This window comes from Bombyx mori, chromosome 6 (assembly GCF_030269925.1).
Source record: "Bombyx mori chromosome 6, ASM3026992v2".
Lineage (NCBI taxonomy): Eukaryota > Metazoa > Arthropoda > Insecta > Lepidoptera > Bombycidae > Bombyx > Bombyx mori.
The window spans coordinates 4,096,897-4,119,945 of NC_085112.1; the positions used below are offsets into that span (position 1 = coordinate 4,096,897).

The following is a 23,049-nucleotide window of genomic DNA, read 5'->3' on the forward strand; positions in this document are numbered from 1 at the left end:
CCAGATTGCAATGAAGTGCTCACAGATGAAAAAAAGCAACATCGATACAAACTGTTTTATTTTATATATCTACTTATAGTTTTAAACCTGGTTAGATTCAGTTAAACGCCTATCTAACTCTCTTAACCGGTTACCATGATTTGCCAAATTGGAGCGTTATTTTTACGCTCCAATTCGGTTTAATGTGTAAAATTGACCTAAAAATAATTTTGTCATTTTATATATTTTAGAGTCAGTCAAATGTATAATTAGGGCACTTAAATTATGAAATAATATTTTATTAATACCAATTTGAAACCAAAGAGGTACAAACCTAACCTAACTAGGACGAAGATTCGCTTTTGTAAAAATTAAACTCTATGAAAATGCTTTTCTCTGTTCATTATTTGCTATGTTTGTCTCTAAACGAGGTTTGAAATCATGCTTCAGTGGTAGATAGTTTGACTGTGTCCCTGATGTTATTTATGTACATGAGCTATGTTATGTTCAATAGCCGTTGTAACTGTACTGAGATCTTAGAACTTATATCTCAAGGTGGGTAGCGCATTTACACTGTAGATGTCTATAGGCTCCAGTAACCACTTAACACCAGGTGGGCTGTGAGCTCGTCCACTCATCTAAGCAATAAATAAATAAAAGAGCGGCAATGACCTCTAACTGTCCTCCTGATCGTAAGTTCAGACCTGGTGATCGTAACACCTGGTGTTAAATGGTTACTGGAACCCATAGACATCTACAACGTAAATGCGCCACACACCTTGAGATATAAGTTCTAAGGTCTCAGTATAGTTAGAACGGCTGCCCCACCCTTCAAACCGAAACGCATTACTACTTCACGGCAGAAATAGGCAGGGCGGTGGTACCTACCCGTGCGGACTCACAAGAGGTACTACCACCAGCTAACGTCAATAAACATTCCAAAACTTGTAAACGGTACATTTAGAAAATGCCTGGTCAACATGTCCGAGAGGACAGTGCAACGAACTATTTGTGTCCGTGCGACATCGCATTCGTACAAACGCCCTGGGCTCGAAGCCAGCCAAATTAAACTTAGTGCAACAGTCGTGTCAAATATGATTTTCTCGGCCAGATGTATGTATGTAACACTATTCCACTAATATTATAAGTATTATCTGTGAACGAATATAATTTAAAAAAAAACCTTTACAGATTATCTGTGCTTTACATACAAAGTTATTGATTTTCTGTAGCTACACAAATTAGCATGTTTTATATAATTTTTTTATTGCTTAGATGGGTGGACGAGCTCACAGCCCACCTGGTGTTAAGTGGTTACTGGAGCCTATAGACATCCACAACGTAAATGCGCCACCCACCTTGAGATACAAGTTATAAAGTCTCAAGTATAGTTACAACGGCTGCCCCGCCCTTCAAACCGAAACGCATTACTGCTTCACGGCAGAAATAGGCAGAGTGGTGGTACCCATGTCTCATATTTTGCTTTGTGTTTTGTAGTTTTTCTCTCTCTTTCTATTGCATTTGTAGTTAACGATTAATGTAGGCGTAAAGAATGAATACAGTGTAGAAATTCGATTCCTATTTGTCAAATACCGTTAATGTTGCCGTAGCATAACAATTACTGGGAATCACAAAATTCGTATTTTCCTTCATATACACAAATGTAGCTTTACCTCGAGTACCTACAATAAACAGAAAACCAAGAATTTTTTTATTCATATATCACACCTGGAATCATTGGCGTAATCAGAATGCCAATTAGAGAATAACACTCTTTTGTAAAGTGCATTTTCAAAATGATAGGAATATTAAACTTCAATAATACACATAATTATCCACGGTTATAACGCAATTAAATTCTGTTAAAAGTACATTTCTATGGTCGACGTGACCACGAAAACTATAAAGTATTAAAAGCATCGGACATAAATTAAAATAATAAATGTAAGAGTAAACCGTAAAAGTACTTTTAATAGTATAATATAATACAATGGCAACTTTACAAGTATTGAATTACGTTAATTGCAATCGAATTCAATAGGTATCAATGTACTGAAAATGGTTAATTTTTTTAACATTCATTTTAAAGTCAAACTACAGGAATGTCGAAATGTTAATTTATGAAAAAAAGTTATCATTTGTTTCTGTAAATGAAAAAGTTTACTAATACCAAGGTTGGGGTTACATTTTTATGTAATACTGACTTCAATCTACAACAAAATGTTCATTGATAATAGTAATTAAAGAAAGTATTAAACATTAAAGCATTTACAAATAAACATTTCTTACCAGAGTGACATATTAATGATGAATAACATATTAAGTGTATATCTTAACAAAACTTCGACTGTTATCGGATTATTATTAACTTGTACGCGATAACTTGACAGCATAAATGTTGCACCACGTTATACAGAAATTACAAAGTTTTAACGTGTTTTCAACCACACATGGGTAGGTAATTGTACAAATTTCATTGTGATACATCCTTCAAAAAAATCTATATTTTTAATCTAAATAAATAAGAGCTACAATTATTTTTCTGTGACAACCTTTTCTTTGTGAATTTCAATGGTTTTATCGGAAACTGGGGTACCGCAGAAACTGATAAACCTTGGCACATCAATACACCTAGATGGAAGTTCTAAATACTAAAACTTCGGTGGGAGTGAGACAACTTTGATTACATTTTGCCTTCACTATTGTTCAACATCAAAACACATAAAATTTAATTTTCAGCGCTAAAGTATGGATAGCTAAGTGCATTATATGCCGTTAGTCGGTCATATATATCCAGATAAGTCAAAATAAGTTGTAAAAGATCAAGGTTCAACTGGTGTAGAATCTTATCTTTCCAATATTTTTCTGTAATTCCTTTCAGATGTGTTGCCTAAATTAATCTGTGCCCTGAAAATGCCTTAGACAAGATGAGAATGCGCTGTTTGATAGTAGCAACTCATGATACATTTAACACGCATAGTTAATGTGATAACTTATTGTAAGGTATCTATACTTTTTCTCTGCAACGCAAACCAAGGGTCTTCCCAAGGTCACAAGTACCAAAACAAACCAAAAATGAAAATAAGTAATAATGAGGAGGAAACATTTTTTAAACTCCGATTCGTAATATAATTTGTTTATAGTTTACTTAATAAACCTGCGGAATAAATGAATTATTAAGGATAACGTAATAATGAATTATGCTAAAACACTACGCGTTACATTGTGGATATATTGTGGAAGTAAAGGTTTCGAACTATTTACAACGACCTTGATATTTGCTCGGCTAATGTCACACAAGGCAGATAATGCTATCGAAGCTAAAAGGAAATTCCAAGCCTCCAGTCTATCTACGGCGACCATGACAAAGACATGATTATTGAGTCAACTTCGGTATGCAATTTCGATAAGGCCTCTTTGTCTTTTGTTCCTCATAAAAACTTCCTTGGATGGGGCAATAAAAACGCCACGCATTCTTTCCAAAATTTTCATTTAATTAAAATATTGCCATGACATATTGACAATCGTTTTATGTTCAGAGGGCGTAACAAACAATACAAAAAATCAAACATTAAATATGTTACATTATTTTTAGAGTTCTATAATGTACTAGTGGGCCCGATAGACATTGCCCATCCTTTAAAGTAAAATAAAAGCCGATCACGGAATCTGATCGCAACACCACTTATCGGGTTCAGTTGTGAATCCAAACTATCAGTGGACACAACTATAAAAAGCTTAGAATCCGTTTACACGGACACAGCTAAACAATCCAAGGACCCAGTTAAACACACGAAATCTTAAGGAAAATCGGTTCAGCTGTTTAAGAGTTCAGTGACTAACACACATCTCTGGCAAAAAAAATGCCCATTGTATCAGGCCATGTGCTTATACCATCAGCCAAAATATAGTTTCAAATCAACTCAAAATTAGATAACTGTCATGCGCAACTTTCACTTATCGCGAGTTGATTTCACTTTCCTCGCGTCTGGCCCACTAATGAGTCGATTCCGAATGTTGCGCAACAATTGGTATTCATTGATCGGCTTCTAAATGGCCAATATAATATATTATAATAATATAAATATTAGCTAAAAGCCCCGATAAACTTTTCATTAGACCTCCGTTTCGTCATCATTCTAGAAAATATATAAACAACAAAAAAACCTAAGAATTAATACTAACTTAGCATGTGGTCATTGCCGCCCGTGGGTGTGAAAATAATTATGACAATACTGAAAAAGAGACCGATAATCAACTGCTGGAAAATGAACAAAAATTTGTAATCGCTAATAACTAACTCTACCCCTGTCTTTAGTCTAATCTCAGTTCATTTAGAGACTATATTCCACCTAAATTAAGACTACTTTTACGCTCTAATCTCGCGTTTAATTATTTTTATTTCATTATTTTCAATGTTTCGAATATTTTAGGTCGTTTAAGACATTCATCATCAGGGGTATAGTAAAGTCGCTGCCTACTGCTGAAAATTTCTTTCAAAATTGTTTGATCAAGGAGATGTCATAGCGACCATAAAACCTCGTGGAGGAGCAAGGTCTTTACATCCTAAAATTTACCAAAATAATGATTAAATGAAAAATAATGATTTTTTACTGGTGGTAGGACCTCTTGTGAGTCCGCGCGGGTAGGTACCACCACCCTGCCTATTCCTGCCGTGAAGCAGTAATGCGTTTCGGTTTGAGAGGTGGGGTAGCCGTTGTAACTATACTTGAGACTTTAGAACTTATATCTCAAGGTGGGTGGCGCATTTACGTTGTAGATGTCTATGGGCTCTAGTAACCATTTAACACCAGGTGGGCTGTGAACTCGTCCACGCTTCAAAGCAACAAAAAAGAAAAAACTATCCCTATCTGAAAATTTGAAATCTGTTTTTTTTCATTATACAAATGAATTCATTGGTCTTTTCGAATATTAGCGATTTCATACCTATTTAAGACGATTACAATCAATAAAAGTTCCACATAGGCGTCAACTTTTAAAATAACAACCAGTTTCAATAGAAGACAGTGGATCAATATTAATTGCTGTAATTTAGACATTCGACACGGGAGCCGGCATAACTTCAGCATATTTTATAGGCCTTAAAAAAAACTTGGGAATCCGATCCGACTTTTAGTTTAAAAATAGATCCTCATGTATTTTGATGGTTATTATATCAATTAAAAACTTTGAACACCATAACCACGACCCATAAAAAATGATATAGCTAATCCCGATATAGGTAATCTTTCTTGTTATAATTTTATTGTTATGAATATCTGACATTTTAAGAGGCAGAGACACGGCCATCTTCACAATAGTTTTTATTACATTTATTGTTAATGAAACATCGTTTCTTCTTTTAATTTAAGTACATAGTTTTTAGTTGAGGTTAGTTGCTTAGTTCTATTAAGCACAAAAAACATATAGTCATATTGGAAACAGTTCAGTGCTAGTTCAGTAGCAGAGGTTACGTCACTAACGTAATCAGCATTATGTATTGGCATAGTGTCAAGTTTCAAGAAAACATCACGAACCGTTCGCTAAAGACATATCATCCGTCCGCGTCCTTAAATTTTTTTCCTACATTCTTGATGTTTGTTTGGAGCAAGGTCCAGTTGTTATTATAACACTTGCTGGCTATTTTGTACGCGTGACCTGATTGAAACAGCGAACATGTCGAACAGAATACACTATTATTATAATACGACTTCATGAGATAATCCTCCGAAATAGGTTATTACTTCATAACCTTACTATCGTACGAAACTTGCTGAATATAAATTAAGTTTTATCTATTTAGTTATAAAATTGAGTAAATAACTAAACGTTTCTGTCATACTACTCATACTTAAATATTATTTAATTACTACTATCGGTTTTTTGAATAGAAGGAAGTTAAGATAAGATGAATTTTATTGATTTCCAATGAAAGTAGAAAGCCCGCGACATCATTCAAAGCGTGCTCACAAAAAAAGAAGGTAGGTTTCGATTTTCAACTTTCAAGTTTCAACAATCAAGTAGCAATGAGATGTTTATTGGACATTTTTGGCAGTAACTATAATGTTTTCAACATACAGTTATTATCGACGTTGGTTGTTGATTTGGCAGAAGACAAAAATCCTGAAAATTATTTTAGGCACTACAGAGTAAAACTCTTGCTATTTAACCTACTTTTCTCAACTGGTCATTCACCCATATATATTGTACCTAGTATTGATAGACGTGGATGATTTTTCGATTTCCTGTTCACCACGAGAATTGTAAAAGTCGTATCTAGATTACATCCGTTTTAAACGGATCACGGCCGAGATTGCAAACACGACTTACAAGTCGACGTATGGTTACACTCCTACACGCGCTCGTTTTGAGTTAGCTATATATTTATACAAAATCAAACAACTCACACGGGCTATAGATTAAAATAATATATTCTTACGCAACTTAACCAAGAACTGCGGATACCGATGCGTAAATTATTGCTTTTCTTTGTTGTATTAAATCCAATGGAATCTTCATATTTTCAGCAAAAACTTCGTGGAAATAATCGCATTAAAAATAAAAATCAAATAAGAAATTGGATGTGCACGCGCCTGAGGCGTAAGCACAGGGCCAATGAACGGTGACAGGTGCCGCGCGGCCAATCGCGACGCTTTACTTTACAAGACTTGATTTTAAATCACAAAATTATAATTTACATCCTTGTCTACAGTTTTAAAAGCACTTTTACGATTCATTTTAATTTTTTCTTTAATCACTAGAACATCAACAGAAAAGCTATTCACTATCGTCTATCATTAGTATTAAAATAAACACACGACACCTATAATTAGTTGATAATATGTGATACCAGAAACATGCCAAAAAAAATAGGCGAAATTTCAATTCAATCTTATAAAGAAACGAGCAATCAACTTCTTTTTTTTATAATTCAAGAAAATAGTATAATTTCCGGGAAACAACTTAATTACCGTAGCCTTCGCATGGTGAGAAATTGACGTTAACATTTTTACTTTTAGATATTTACGTAATATCATCATATTATTATCATCAAATCAAAAACGTTAATTACTTTAAAATCCAAATTCAGTCATTCATTTAGAGAAGTGCATTACTTGGCATACTAATGTCCTCCTGTCACTTGGAGACTCAAGGCAACGCGGCAACGGCGCGACTTTCTAACATTTAGTCATACCGTCTGACTACAAAGCAAAACCTGTTGATGCGAAACGCTAAATGCGGCACCATAATTATTGATTTATATTGTAAGCAAACCTCAGTGAAATAAATGATTCGTACCCTCATTTTACAAAGACAATACGCGAACTGTTTTCTCGAGGAGTAGGAATGACGGCGCCAATATCACATGTTTTATTAACATCTCGATGAAAAAGTTGGCAACATCCCAATACTAAACGAGATCTGTGCCCATAACGTTATCTAATCATTTAGCAATCCAAATGTCTGTCAGAAACTGGTATAAATTTAAAATAAAAAATAACCGTTTTCAGTACTCAATCCACTGGCGTTGGACACATTTTAGCTGGCAGCAAAGTGACCTCGCCACATTTCGCTTATACTTAATTTAGAGTTTACACCATTCACGGAAAACGAATGGAGGAATGTGGAATTGTAGGTCTTCATATTAATTGTAATGGTATTTACTAACCAACTCAATACAGATTATGCTTCTTTGTTCAATCAACTTTTTAAAACTTCTCGAAAAAATTACCGAGTCATTAAAAGTTCTTTACCCCACCCAATCGGTACAAAATTACCGAAGTCACTAAACTAATATGTACGTGACTGCTGTTTGATAGAGTTTTAGGCAGCCGTGATTAGAATACTAAATGAATGAGCAACAGTTATCTACACGACGTGATCGGAAATAGTCTTATTTTAAATGACGTACGTGAATGGACACAGTTACAGCTCAACTGAAAATTTGAGCTAGAGCACGCGAAATAAATAGGCAGGCAAATAAAATAAATAAAAAGCTAAATTCAAACCTGTGTGAACTGAGAAGAGATTTTTGTATGATCCTCCTGGTACATTTTGCGCGCCTTCCTTCGTTCTGTCATCAGTGTGGTGAGGCGATCAAGAGCTCGAGACTCGAGAGCTTCGGCATTCAATTTGATGAGACGACTTGTGTTATCCCACTCCTCGGTCATGGTACGCCATGCTGCCGCTATCACCGATCCTAGAGGAGAATACAAAATTTTCAAGAAGCAATTTTGAAACACACTTTCCTTTCCACCCTTTAAATTGTTTGATTGAATTTCTCGAGCGTAGGTATATTAATGAAAAAAATATTGTGTTGGGCCATAATTTAGTTGTCCATATTTACTGATAAGTCTGCGGCCACCGTCATCGTCAAAATGGTTACCATTTGATAAGTGCTACCTTATTACAAAGGAAGAGTTTACTCCACTAGTAGATCAAGTGGTGTTCGCTCAAACCCAATTATTGCGACCCCGCATCTGTAGGATATGATCCTGTTATAGATACACTTGCGGAACAGCTACCCCTGAGCTATGAGCGCTTCTCCGAAAGCACTGCAGTAGTTGTTAGCAAACCTCTCCCTTCCTTGTTAAGCCCATACACGACCCTCCCCGTCTCCAAGCTACCACCCATCCCTCCATCCCAAAAGCCTGCCGAGGATTAATGCAGAAGCTCATTGAGATATCCAGGATAACACTTCTGCGTATGGCATCGACAAATCGAATAGAATGAACACATTACACATATATTTTTGCATACTACATCCCGCAAACTAATCATTCATCCCTTCCTAGTATTAAAATCAGAATAAGTTATCGAAACGTTTCGAGAATATACCTATTCACAATCTAATGAAACCGTCGAAACAACCGGACCATCGGGATGGACAAGTTTTTGTCTATTTTTATGATTTTGCATCGATATTTAGAATTAGGGCTATGCCAGGTACCTGCTGTACCGATATTTGGCCGGGACCGTTCAACATAATGTCTGATTTTCAGATAAACTCAAATTTACGAGGTTTCGCTTTATAATTTTAAATTTCTTAATAACCGTAAATCTCGAAGACATTGTAAAAGACAAAGAACAAAAGATGATTGAGATTGATTTAGATTGCAAGCCCTACCTTAGAGCTAGTTTCTAGTCTTCTTTATATTTTCGATCAACTATCAAATGACTAACCAAGGGCTATTAAATGGATTTTGGCCAGATTTCAACTGTCGTCACATTATATTGAAGTTTCTAATAATAAATGTTATAAGATTTATTAAAAGATCACACGTTATATTCTCTTCATTTGGTTTGCAATAGTTTACAATATTATAATCGCCACATAATAACAAGACGAATTTGCGTGTTATCGGAATTTGAAAAAAAAAAGGTAATTTTGTTAAGACAGAATCAAACAATTAAAAAATATCTTCTTCTTCTTTTTGCTGTTATCTCACTATGTGGAGTCGGCGTAGTATGTCCATTTTCCATTCAGGCCTACCACACGTTATCTCTGCTTCTCTCGCGTATTCTCTTTCACACAATCCATCCAAACCTTTTTAGAGCCCCCACATAAATCTTCCAAATTTAAATCTATTTTGTGTTTTCCATTGAAAACAACCAAGATTGTAAAAAAATATTATACCTTAATATTTTTACCTTAATTTAATTGTTCTGGTACCCATAAAAAAAAAAAAAAACAATTTTTAAATAAATGTTGCCAACTGTTACCATTCGTGAGCACTACTATTGATTATTTTGACCCCTGATCACGCCGTCCAGTCTCGAAGCCCCAACTTTTTGACTGAGAGGCCTGCATGATAGCGAAACACGAGTATAATAAATACAATATTTACCATTTAGCTCTTCGCATTTGTCCATCTTCTGCCCCTGCGCAGCCGCAGCACTTAGCGCCAGAGCATATTCTCTGTCGCTTTTCATCTTTGCTTGGAGGCTTCTCTTCATAGCTTCCATGAGCCTTAGCTCAGCATCCTGTCGCGCCAACAGCGCCTCGTGCGCTGCCCGACCCGCGCCATTCGTAGTGTATCCCATCGTGAACCACCCACGTCTACACTAAACCACACATTGCAAACATAAACACAACACAAATCACATATTTTTTTATCACACCAACACTGTTTTGCGACCCCTCGAAAGAAAATTTACAAGCGTAAAGGCGTTGCAAGGTGGGCTATTAAAGTCGAAACCGAGTTGACGGTTAAATAATTTCAAACAAAAAGCAACTTCCAATTGTAACGTTCTTCACGAACGAGAGGAGCACGCGGAAAGTTAGAACGACGACAAGCTACGGAACACACAACCGCTCGGTAACGGGGTGCGACTTGAATGCCATCTAGCGTTACGGAGGCAGGCACGGTGGGCCCACTCGATTCACCGGCTAGACAGAAGCGGCAGCGTCCTCGCTGCTCAACTAAGCTTAATAATACCTATCTCATCTGATCAGCCTAGACGTGTTTTTTTTGTATTCGATGCAAAAGACAGTAATTTATTTTAAATCCTGGCCAAGTGTTTGTTGGCTCACACCTGCTTGAAAGATCCGTAAGCGGCATGAATTTCGATGAATAAAATTGAAAGCAGAAATTATGAATATATTTCTTTTTGTAATGGGAACAGATAAATTAAGCATCTTAGGTAGATAATATTTAATATACGTATTGAAATCCTCCGCACATATGTACCTCACTTTCACTTTGTGATGTCCCTGGGCTTCATGAGTATGTCTGTGCGTCTGAAACGATAAAAAACATTTCACAATTCCTAAATTTTACATTGTGGAATGCACAAAAAAACAAATTTAAATCTCAAGCCAGTAAATTCAATATTATGTACCTAATATATGTACTTTTATAACAATATATTTGATCTCTCAAAAGCTACAGAAGTAGCCCTGTTTACCTCATTCGGACCAATTTTCATGAAGTGTTTTATATTTGACTATTTTTACCTCAATACCTAGATGATAGCGCAGTAAATAACTGAATTGATAACTGAAATTTAATCATTACTTTTTTGCCAACCTATGCACTGGTAGCTTAGGGCTGTTCCAGCTTCGCTCGGACGAGTAGGTGAGCTCACGGGCTCAAGCTAAGAGAATTTGTTAACACTAGCCCTAGCAAAAGAACTATTTATTTATTTATTTAATAAGTTACACCAACAAAGTGATCATCAACACAAAACATTGACAAATTGACAAAAGTTCATGGCAGATGTCACCTCGATTATAGGTGCAATCGACATTGCATTATCATCAAAAATAAAAATAAAATATACAGCTAAGATTTGGATACATTTCATTCATTGCTTAAGATTAATTTAATTGGGAGATGATCCGCGACAGATTTTTCCTGTAAGTAGTGAGACAATTTGAAAAAACATCTATTTCACTTAAAATAAGTTCAGAATATTATATAAAATAATTTCGCAGAATCTATCACAGGATCTGAATCGCAACCCACTGGGAAGATCCAGCGAAAATCCGGCGAGTTCGATCTGGACGGTGACCGGTACTTGAAGAGCGTAAAAGCACCGAGAGTATATAAGTATGTAATACAAAAAAAAGGGCTGTCTATGGGTTAGCTCGTTCCACAAAATGTTCGTCGTAATCGGCGAGTTAGACCTGGACGGTGATCGGTACTTGAAGAGCCTAAAAGCACCGAGAGTGTATCCGGGGAATCCGACAAGACATGTTCGGGCGACGGCGGCTTAGCGTTGCCCCGTCGTCGCCTGGGTCGGATGTGTAGGTAATTAGTGGAGGCCACGATAAGAGGGTTATCGTGTCACGCCGCTTAGACGAAGTAAACTGTAGATGAAAAAGATATAAAGAATGACCTACTTATACTAAGCATTTTTGATAACGTTGAATGGTCACCATCGCTTATTAAATTACTTTAATTGATAGATGGTGGGAGAACGAGCTTGCAGCCCGACCGGTGTAAAGTGGTTACCAAAAGTTAGTGGATATCACAACGTGATCACTTATCTTGAGACATGAGTCCAAAGTCTCGATCGGATAGTATAACGATTGAAACACTTTTCAAACCTGAATTTATCATTGCCTCTTTCTAGAAATAGGCAGGGTGGTGCTAACTGTGCAAACTCACAAAAGACCATACCACCGTCAAAAAATCATAGTCATTTGCAAATTCTGGGGGCATAGCTAAGCCACTCTCTACCGCTGTAGATGCTATTCAAACCTCTTTGTAAGAGGGCATGTTTTAGCGCCCAGAAAACTACGTGAAGGCAAGTTCATTCAGAAACCGAACAATACGTGATCTCTGATAAAAGACCTCTCGAAACACATTGTAGGTGAACGCAACGATTTTAGGTAGATAGTTCATATGACTTTTGATCTGATGCAGTAATTAAGTAGCGCCCTTTATTCATTTATGATTGTTGCAGTCAGTGAAGTTTACAGACTTAAATAAGAATCTAAAATAATCTTAAGAATAAATGCTAAAAAATGCGTTCTCAAGTACATGTGGCGTTGGTGATTCTTGATACGAAAACCTTAAAAAAGATCTCGACAAGAATAATTAAGTTTATTTGTGGTCTTGGCACTGCACGCATTAATCTAATATATAAAATTCTCGTGTCACAATGTTCGTTCCCATACTCCTCCGAAACCGCTTGACCGATTCTCATGAAATTTTTTATGCATATTCAGTAAGCCTGAGAATCGGCTACTATCTATTTTTCATACCCCTAAGTGATTAGGGTTGTCCACCCCTAACATCTTTTTTTTTATTTGGACTTTTTTTTTTGTTATAAGGAGGCATTATGTGGTTGAATGAGGTTTTGTTATTTTTATTATATATTCCCTCATCGTACACAGCACTACATACCTCTTTCACTCATTTACCACATCCTTACCCACTTACAATAAGTTAGTTTTTTTTTACACTAGAAATTCCCTAGAAATCTTATATATGGCAAAACAATGTTTGCCGGGTCAGCTAGTACAATATAAATTAACCGACGCACGGGGTCAAAAATGCAGCGAGAAAGAGCTCTCTTCAAGTAACTCGCTTCAGATAGATACATCAAGGTATAAGAATATAATATCAGTATTTACGATTAATTATATATTTTTTTCCTATTATATTCATATTTCTAGCGAAAATCATATGAAATTTTATAAAATCTTTCTATTAGTAGTATGCAAAGAAAGATATAAATGAGTAAGGTTTTCTTATTAAAATATTTCGGACAAAATAGCTGACCTATAAAGATCTTGTTTCAAAAGCTATTTTCGTATACATACTTACATGGCTTCACTGGGTAAATCGATGTGGCGGCGATTTTTTTCCCTCAACTGTAGGTATATTACATATACATATTACTATTATTACCGTTATGTATTACATTGTCATCTCGGATCCTCCCGATCCACTAACGGTGCTTTTAGGTACTTCAAGCACCGGTCACCGTTCTCGTCGAACCCGTCGCTTGCGACGAAGGGCTCGACGAGTAAATTAACTCTCAGACACAGCCCACTGAGTTTCTCGCCGGATCTTCTCAGTGGGTCGCGTTTCCGATCCGGTGGTAGATTCTGCGAAGCACGACTCTTGCTAGGGTTTGTGTTAGCAACATCGTCAGGTTTGAGCCCCGTGAGCTCACCTACTAAAGTTAGGGTTACGCTGACATAGCCGCTAGGGCTATCAGCTTAGGTAGGAAAAAAAAAGTATTACATTCATAAATTGAATAAATGATGGTTAAATTAAATTTTTAGTTATTGTTTTCTTTGCAAAATTATCATGTGGGCTATAATATGAAAGATGCTAAAAAGAAGCGATTTCGTTTTTTTTTGTTCTTCGCCATGGAGTAACATTAACTTACACAAAAATATTTTGGGGTAATAATTAAAAAAGTTCCCCGACCGCTGCTATAGAGTGACACGATTCATGTTGATGTTTGTGAAACTATAGGTACATCTTCCTAGGCTTTAAGACCAGTTATCGGCCATCTGAATGCTCATCTCCAGTATGGACTCAATATGACGTGCCTTTTATCCAATTTTTTATCCTTTACTGGATCAAACAAATTCAATATAATTTATTCCATAATTTTATTTGTTTTACAACCGTCTAGGCCTTCTATTGCATGGCATTGCCCCAACTGTGCGGGGAAAAACAGCGCATGTTCATAATATTAAATATCATAATAGATAGTGTAATAAAGTAAATATTCAGTATCAGCTATTGATAGATTTGAATTATCCTTGACTGTTAAAACAAACAATGAAAAGACTTTGCCCTTGAAATATCAACCATAGTCTGGCCGTGAACTTAGACTATTCTGTTTTAATGTCTCAATTTAATTCGTTTACATTATTATTTCTGATCAAATTTATAACTTCATACATTAATTTATTAAAGTACGAAGTGTTTAATTGTATTATAGTAACAACAAAATATGTCAAACTTTATTGTAGTCTTAAAAAGGTAAGTAGACAATGAACCAGTTAGGCAAAGTTTCTGAACGGTATTAAATATTGCCAGTAATGAAACTTAAATTAAAATAGTAGTTTCGTCGTATCTGGTTATACATCAAATCTATCCCTACATTCTATAAGATTTTTTGGGAATTATTGTCAGTGACGTTGATAGATGGTATTTGACCTATCTTATTCGCACGGTACTGAAAACTTCAGAATGCAGGCTTATTATTTAGCCGTATTCTGAAATTCTGAGGGGGAGGAGTCCTTTCATTTTATTAAGCTCTAGGAACTCCTGTTCGAAATTAACTTTCTCGTCTGACATTGTTTATTGATTATTGTAATTGTACATTTAAGACAAGTTCACGGATTTTTTATTTATTTTTTATTGCTTAGATGAGTGGAGAAGCTCACAGCCCACCTGGTGTGAAGTGATTACTGGAGCCCATAGACATCTACGACATAAGCGCGCAACCTACCTTGAGATAGAAGTTCTAAGGTCTTAAGTATAGTTACAACGGCTGCCCCACCCTTCAAACCGAAACCCATTACTGCTTCACAGCAGAAATAGGCAGGGTGATGATACCTACCCACGTAGACTCACAAGTTTTTGAAGTGAAACTTCTTTATCGGCGTTGGAAAAAAATTTACCGTCACATTTTTCGGTTACGCGTCACATTTTTCCGTTACGCGCCATCTTTTTTGTATTCATGTCTATGATAATAAAATCCTTTTGTTTAAACTTTATCTAATTTAACTTTTTTGTATTCATGTCTATGATAATAAAATCCTTTTGTTTAAACTTTATCTAATTTAACTTTATTTAACCAATTTCTAGAAAGTTGCATGTAGATCATTTTTCGAAAAATAAGGCCATAAAGAAGTTTCACTTCTTACGTGTGTACACTAGTACACGCACACATTTTTTTTTTATTGCCCTTGTACGCAGACGAGCATACAGCCCACCTGATGGTGAGTGGTTACCGTCGCCTATGGACTTCAGCAATGCCAGGGGCAGAGACAAGCCGCTGCCTACCGAGCTAAGCCGCTGCCTACCGAACCAAGCCGCTGCCTACCGGGGCAGAGGCTTGAGGTCCTACTCCACTTCGATAAAGCGGCACGACACGAGAACCCCCTCATCGTAGCCGCCGGTAACTACATTCCCGATCCTGCGGAAAGAATGGAAAGCAGTCGACGTCGCCCCAAGCACGTCATTTCGGATCCTCCCGATCCACTGACGGTGCTTCTAGGTACTTCAAGCACCGATCACCGTTCTCGTTGAACTCGTCGCTTGCGACGAAGGGCTCGACGAGTAAATTAACTCTCAGACACAGCCCACTGAGTTTCTCGCCGGATCTTCTCAGTGGGTCGCGTTTCCGATCCGGTGGTAGATTTTGCGAAGCACGGCTCTTGCTAGGGTTCGTGTTAGCAACGTCGTCAGGTTTGAGCCCCGTGAGCTCACCTACTAGTTAAGGTTAAGCTGGAATAGTCTCTCAAGGCTACCAGCTTAGGTAGGAAAAAAAAAAACAAATAAGAGGTCCTACTATCAGTAATTACGCAAATTATAATTTTGCGGGTTTGATTTTTATTACACGATGTTATTCCTTAACCATGGAAGTCAACCGTGAACATTTGTTGACTACGTATTTCATTAGAAAAATTGGTACCCGCCTGGGATTCGAACACCGTTGCATCTTTAGATACGAATGCACCGGACGTCTTATCCTTTAGGTCACGACGACTTCTATTCTTATGGTTTCCCATTTAGTAAATTGGAAATATTTTGTGTTAAATGGCCGACATTTTAATAGCACTATCGTAAGTTTATTTATTATAGTAGATTACGGACTTCATGGTAGTTTTTGCCGTTTGTGCAAAGTTCATTGAAAGCGTCACAGGTAGATAAAGTGGGTTCTGCAGTGGCAACTCCAACCCCAGCCTTTTAATATGGCCGCTACAGGTTAGTTCATATAATTTTGGCACGTGAAAAAAGTTTGAAATTTACGCTATTTCCTTCATTAATTTAATTTATTTTACAAGTATTTCTAATGTCACAGTAAATCACTCTACGGGCAAATCAATTGTAAGCTTGTAAATGCCTAACTTATTATTGCTAACGTGTCATAATTTCACCTCTGCAGGCATTTAGATTTACCGCGTGGCCACATTTCCTTTTATAATATTTTCATTATCCATGTAAATTAACATGTAAATAACCAAATTCTCAAAAAATACCCAAGCTGATAAAAAAGACCATTCGAACAGATGTTCTCTGTAGAAGGACGTCCTGATATGTCCTCTTAAAATGGCTCTCTGACTAGTACCTAAGTTCTTTACTATAAATATGCGTCACCATTTTTCATCACCCTATCTTTGATTTTTATACATAGTGTATTTGTTGCAGGCAAGAAGTCAAAGAAGGCAAAATGGATCAAAGCCGACATCACAAGCATTATAGCAGAACCGACCACAATCGCAACTACCAACAATTGGGCGAACGCTGCAGAAGATGAAAGTGAGTTTAAATTGATTAAATTAGAAAATTTCAATTGATTACATGGGTTTTCATCACTTGAAAAAGTATTAAGTTAAGATTGAAAAAATGTCATTTAAAAAATCAGATCTGAAAACGTAATTGACCCAGTGATGATTTAAAGGGTAATGGCAGGTCAATGTTAATCTCGTACTTGGGATACACCCACAGAGTGTTTGTCACTCTTAACATCCCGGGAAGGTCTGAGTAAAAGCCACCAGTGTTTTGTGTACATTCTAGCCGGATGCTTCCTTAACAAGGATGAAGAGGGAACCAGAAATTATGGTACAATTTCTAGTCTAGGATTCCTTGTCTGTGTTGATAGGGAAGAGACATAGTTATTGTTACTATTGGAAACCCTCATGGCTGGCAGTTTTAGCACAATTTACGAGATGGTCATAGCCATAACTCAATTCAGACTAGTCTTTCTTGGCTTGCTCCCTGTATAAACTGAGGGTCTTTTATGAATTATTACTCAAAGAAAAAATGATTTATTATATTATAATTACATAAATGCCAAAACTCATAAACTTCTTTGTTGGAAACATTAAAATCTTTTTTGTGAATAATTATAAAATAAAAAATCCTAAATTTCTAAATAGCGGAAAATTTTGGATATGCATCGCATACACGGGCACCAGTTGTACTGCCTTCAGCTTCTCGTGCAGCACGAGGAGGCTTGGCAGTTGATGATGAGTCAATACCACATCGCCCCCCATTTATTGCACACATCTCTAATCTGCCTTATGATGTTGAAGAAAGTGCTATTGCAGAGTTATTTGCTGACCTTAAGGTAACTATTGTTTATTAAGAACTAGCAACCCGCCCTCGCTTCGCTTCGGAAACTAATTTATTATTGATTTCTCCACTATTTAATGGATGTTACTATACATATAAACCTTCCTCCAATCATTATTTATTAAAAAAAATCGCATCAAAATCCGTTGCGTAGTTTTAAAGATTTAAGCATACATAGGGATATAGGGACAGAGAAAGCGACTTTGTTTTATACTATGTAGTGATTAATTGAAAAATATATTTAACAAAATTTGTATTAAAAACCAATCACATTATATGCAATTAACTAATAATGTAGATTGTTCGTGCATCTTTGCTGTGCTTGTTTTGATGATGTAATGATAGAATGTCTTCAGCTCCAAAATACTCAGTTGTGATTCAAATGTATAGTTGTGATGCAGTAAAAAAAATCAAGTAAATAATCTGAGTCAATTTACACAGGTTACCAACTTAAGACTTCCAAGAGAGGGTGACAGACTCAAAGGTCATGGATATGTTGATTTTGAAGACAGAGAAAATTTAATTGAAGCTCTCAATATGCCAGACTTGGTGAGTTGGAAATTGTTTATTTTCATATAATCAATCCATTTTTTTTTTTTTTTAACAATACTAAGTATGATAATGTGCATATACAATCAATGCCTTTTAAATTTGAATAAACCAACTTAGATAAATAATTCAAGGTAGTCAACATCAAGTGATATAATATTTTAAATTATGAAAACATTATAATACATAAATAATGATTTTAAATAAAAACAGTTGACCAGCTTGAAGAGCAGGCTCTCACCTCAATGGTACTGTTTTTGTTATCGGTAATCTTTTGTTGTAATAGACAATAGGTGGCAGGAGAGTACGAATTGAGGTGTCTACTCCAGATGACCGTCGAATGGGACGAAGTGGACGCTCTGATAGAGATAGGTAAGTATTTTAAATTCTTTTTTTTAATTTACTGGTGGTAAAACCTCTTAATGAGTCCACGCGGGTGGGTACCACCGTCCTGCCTATTTTTGCCGTGAAGCAGTAATGCCTTTCTGTTTGAAGGATGGGGCAGCTGTTGTAACTATACTTGAGACCTTAGAACTTATATCTCAAGGTGGGTGGTGCATTTACGTTGTGGATGTCTATGGGCTCCAGTAACCACTTAACACCAGGTGGGCTGTGAGCCTGTCCAACCATCTAAGCAATAATAAAAAAAATCTTAGCACTAGTTCAAATGCATTCCAACAGTAACATTTAACAAAATCATCAACCTCACAAAAGTTTTTATAAAAGGTAGTCTTTTCTCCAGTAGTGATCTTCTCCAAGCAGCTAATTATATAAAATTCATAGAAAAATGCTTTAATAAACATATTGCGATGCTTTTTTCTATTTATTATTCTATTTCACTGTCAGAATGACTGACTATGTTTAGTTAATCTGGCATTGAAAAAAAAGCACCAATGTTAAGCTTATGGTTATTGATTTACAAAAATTAACAATCTTTCTTAATCAAACATCTCTTGAGTCCTTTGTACTTTTTCTTTTCATTTCGCACGACGTGCGCTACACATAGCACATTTTCATAAACATCAATGAAGTGATATTATGTAACTTACAGGGACTATGACCCTGAGCGTACAATGGGTGACTGGCGCTCCGGACCCCGCGCTGTACCCGACGCGCCCGGCCGCCCTCGTCCTCCCAATGACAGAGAACGAGATCGGGATCGGGATCGCGAAAGAGACTGTGAGTCTTAAATCATTAGATTTTTAACTTCTAATCCTTATCATTTCATTGAGTCTCTTACATTTATTAAAACCATGGTTCTATTAAAAAGTTGTTTTTGAAGTATGTTCATTGCTTTAATATACTTTTAAGTGTGGATTGATGTAGTTAATATAAAAATATGTTCTTTATATTATGTAACAGATATATAATAGATTCATATTAAATGTGAAAGTTTGAAATGAAGGTAAAACATTTAAACAAAGATATATAATTAATAGCAAGGCTATCAAGAAGTTAGTTACTTATAGGTTGTCTCTATATCACCACATAGTGGCTTGATAGCCTTGCCTAACCACAAACAAAAAGAATAAGCTAAATTAATTCAGTCCAGTTTTATTTTACTATTTTTGTTTGTCATGATTATTGGGTTTGAAAAAAAAATTTTACTGTCACAGTGATGATAATGTCAGCATTAAGAGTGAGCTGTAATGTCACACTTGGGACATACATACAGAGTACAGATCTTTTAATTCATGTTAGATGTCTGCGGTAAAAAATATTTAGAATGTGAAACTGATATTTTATTTGAAACACCTATGAATTTGAGTCTTTCAGTGAAATAGAAAATCTTAGTTACTCAAATTGTCTCGGGAAGGTCTGAGTAAAGGTCAGTGGTACAGTCGGATACCAAACCCTCTAGGCGGGGGCTCCGCTAACAGCGGTGGTGGGGACCCCAGCAACGCGGGCGCATTATCAAGTCCAGGAGTCCAGCAAGGATGAGACGAGATTCTGTTGACCCTTGGAAGTTTCCCTGCGACCAGCTATTTCAGTTCAATTTGTGACACGACGCAGCGGTCATAACTCAATTCAGACTAATCTCCAGCTTGCTCTAGTGCTGACGCATATTCTGAGTGACTTGACTAGTTAGAATCTGTACAAAACTTAAATCCAAGTCAGAATTGCATTCATTCAAGAGGTAATGTAGTAGTGACCAGAAACTATGAAATTACACAGCGAGTGCAGATAACCGTCCGGGAGCCTGGCGCGACGCCGAGCGAGCCCCCGAGCCCGCGCGGGCCCCCTACGGCGGGAGGGACTCCTTCGGACGTGACCGCTATGGAGAGGATAGGTTTGATAACCTTTTGTATATAGTGTACTCTATTTATTTTAAGACATTAAATATATTTACAAAAACAAATAATTATGAAATCATAATACGATTTATCATTCAAAATTACTCATTTCGATTGTGTTTGATCACTCGAATGAATCATGAAAAAATGAACCAATTTGAATCCTACCATATTTTTTAAAGTATGACCACTGGTTTTTTTACGTCTAGTGTATGATGACCGGTCAAGAAATAAAAAGTTAAACTTTATAGTGTGTAAAATTGCATTTGCTATTTATAGTATGTATGCCTTTACCATTTCTGTCATCTATCCTTTTGAAAAGACATGCTGTGAACCTGTATTTACCATATTTATGATATATTTCTAACATACTCTTAATAATGATATTTCATTGAGAATAAGTTGGCAGGTAGTTTTTAATAACAAGTGTTATTTAAATAACAAAATGATATACATTTGCATACTCTTTAAAAATAATCTAAAATTTTCATGTTAACATTTATATTTGATTTCCAACATTTCCAGAGGTAGAGATCGGGGTTATGGTGGACGAGATGGATTCCGTGCTGCACCAGACCGTGAAGGAGGATTCAGGTAAAATTAAATTATTGAATTATATTGTGCTTGACTTACATCCTCCATATTCAAATTTTTGTAAATTTTATATGAAATCACTTGCAGCAGAGATAGTAGAGGATTCGGCGGCAGAGGTTTTGGCGATCGTGATCGTGACCGGGACCCACCTCCAAGAGAAGGTAATTCATGACAGTTCGTTTTTGTTAACTATAATAATTTTTATTTTCTCTCTTAAAGGGTATAGTACAAATACAAATAGAGATTAACCTTATAGTTTATTTTGTTCTGTATCTGTATTTGTTCTGTATTATTGATCTCCAAGCTCCCTCGTTCTTAGGATAGATAGGTTAGGTTAAGTCGTGAACAGATGTCGCAGACTAGTGTTGAGAGATCATTAGGTGCTATCATTTAAGCAGGCTATTATGCTTGTGAGTATGTTTGTATGTATGTGTAACTAAAGTTACATTAGATTTGAAAAATCTAAGAAAAAAATATTTCACAGACACAAAACCTCGTGAACGTCCTAAGTTGAATTTGTTACCGCGCACTGTGCCTCGCGAGACCGAAGCCCCCACCAAGCCCGCCGACGGAGCGCCCCTGGAGGAAAAACAAGAGAAACAGGCTCCGAAGCCGGTGCCTGCTGAAAAAGTGTTTGGCGGCGCTAAACCTGTTGACACTGCTGCTAAGTAAGAATATGTTGTTTTATAGAAAAATAAAATTCAGCACATGACAGATAAATCAAGATAATACCTATGATCTTGGTTTTATGTTAAACAATTTACAAAATGTGCAAGATTAAAGGGTTATCTAGACACCGACTCGTGCTTTTTGTGCTAGACTCGGTCGCTTTACACCAACAGTCAATTAGATTACATAAAACTAGATTCACGCGTCATCATGATTTGACGACTTCTATGAAAAATTTGTGTACGTTTTAGTTAAATTATTTCATTTTGACCTAGTTAATTCCAGCGAAATATTTAAACGGAATTTTGTAAATAAGTCGAAACACAACAGGAAGGTTATTTCTGTTTAGCGAACCGGCTACACCCAATTGTGCTGTAGCTCCATTAAAATCACGTTTTTATGTGAAGTAGGTATTATGTGTAACGGTCATCGCATTCGTCGAATCCGTCGCTTGCGACGAAGAGCTCAGCGAGTAAAGTAACCCACAGACAGCCCACTGAGTTTCTCTGGGTCGCGTTTCCGATCCGGTGGTAGATTCTGCGAAGCACTGCTCTTGCCAGTGTCAATGTTGGCAACTTCGCCAGGTTCGAGCCCACTGAGCTCACTTACTCCTTCGGTAACGCTGATACAGCCTCTCGTGGCCGTCAGCATAACTAGGAAGAAAAAAAAAGAACAATTAAATGAACTAAAATTAATAAATTCCTACAGGGAAAGAGAAATTGAAGAGCGTCTACGAAAACAGGAAGAAGAAGCCAGACGCGTTGCTGAAGAAAAAGAACGTTGGGGGGGACGTAGAGTACGTACTTTAAAATAATAACAATCAAACGTTTCTTATAATTTAACTTCTACTAACATAATTTATTGTCGAACAGAATGATCACTCTGGAGATCGTCGTGGAGGTGCTAGAAGAGGTCAGTATCAATTTACAAATACACTTTAATTACTTTTTATTAGAAGTAGGTATACTTACATTTTTCACGAAAATGACGAGTAAACATATTGGTGCTGGTAGTGGTCCCGACCATAATACGTTTTTATTTATTGCATAGATGGGTGAATGAACTCACGTTCCATCATTAAGTGGTTATTGGAGCTCATAAAATTTGAAATGTAAATGCCAAAATTAAAATTATAAAAATCAGCCAACGCTAGGATTGAGCTCTCTGTGTAACACGAGGGAATTGCC

At 36.4% G+C, this 23,049-nt stretch overlaps 2 protein-coding genes across 2 annotated transcripts in view; one reads left to right on the top strand and one right to left on the bottom strand.

Moving 5' to 3' along the window:
• The window catches only part of LOC101737738 (tyrosine-protein kinase Fer), a 49,856-nt gene extending 39,457 nt beyond the window's left edge, over positions 1-10,399 (bottom strand). Inside the window, exons 1-2 of the mRNA XM_004930495.5 lie at positions 9,828-10,399; positions 7,989-8,179 (exon numbers count right to left, since the gene is read on the bottom strand). Coding sequence (XP_004930552.2) covers positions 7,989-8,179; positions 9,828-10,023 — 387 coding nt within the window. The 5' untranslated portion in view covers positions 10,024-10,399. The remainder of the gene's footprint in view (positions 1-7,988; positions 8,180-9,827) is intronic.
• A 5,960-nt stretch (positions 10,400-16,359) lies between these two features.
• Positions 16,360-22,879, top strand: LOC778479 (eukaryotic initiation factor 4B protein; the record flags this gene model as incomplete). Its single annotated transcript, NM_001098304.1, is given in 11 exon segments — positions 16,360-16,385; positions 16,830-16,940; positions 17,561-17,751; positions 18,198-18,305; positions 18,592-18,677; positions 19,357-19,484; positions 20,481-20,595; positions 21,125-21,193; positions 21,281-21,354; positions 21,678-21,861; positions 22,571-22,879. Coding segments are annotated over 11 exon segments (1,185 nt in total). The 3' UTR covers positions 22,677-22,879.
• Positions 22,880-23,049: the final 170 nt, after the last annotated feature.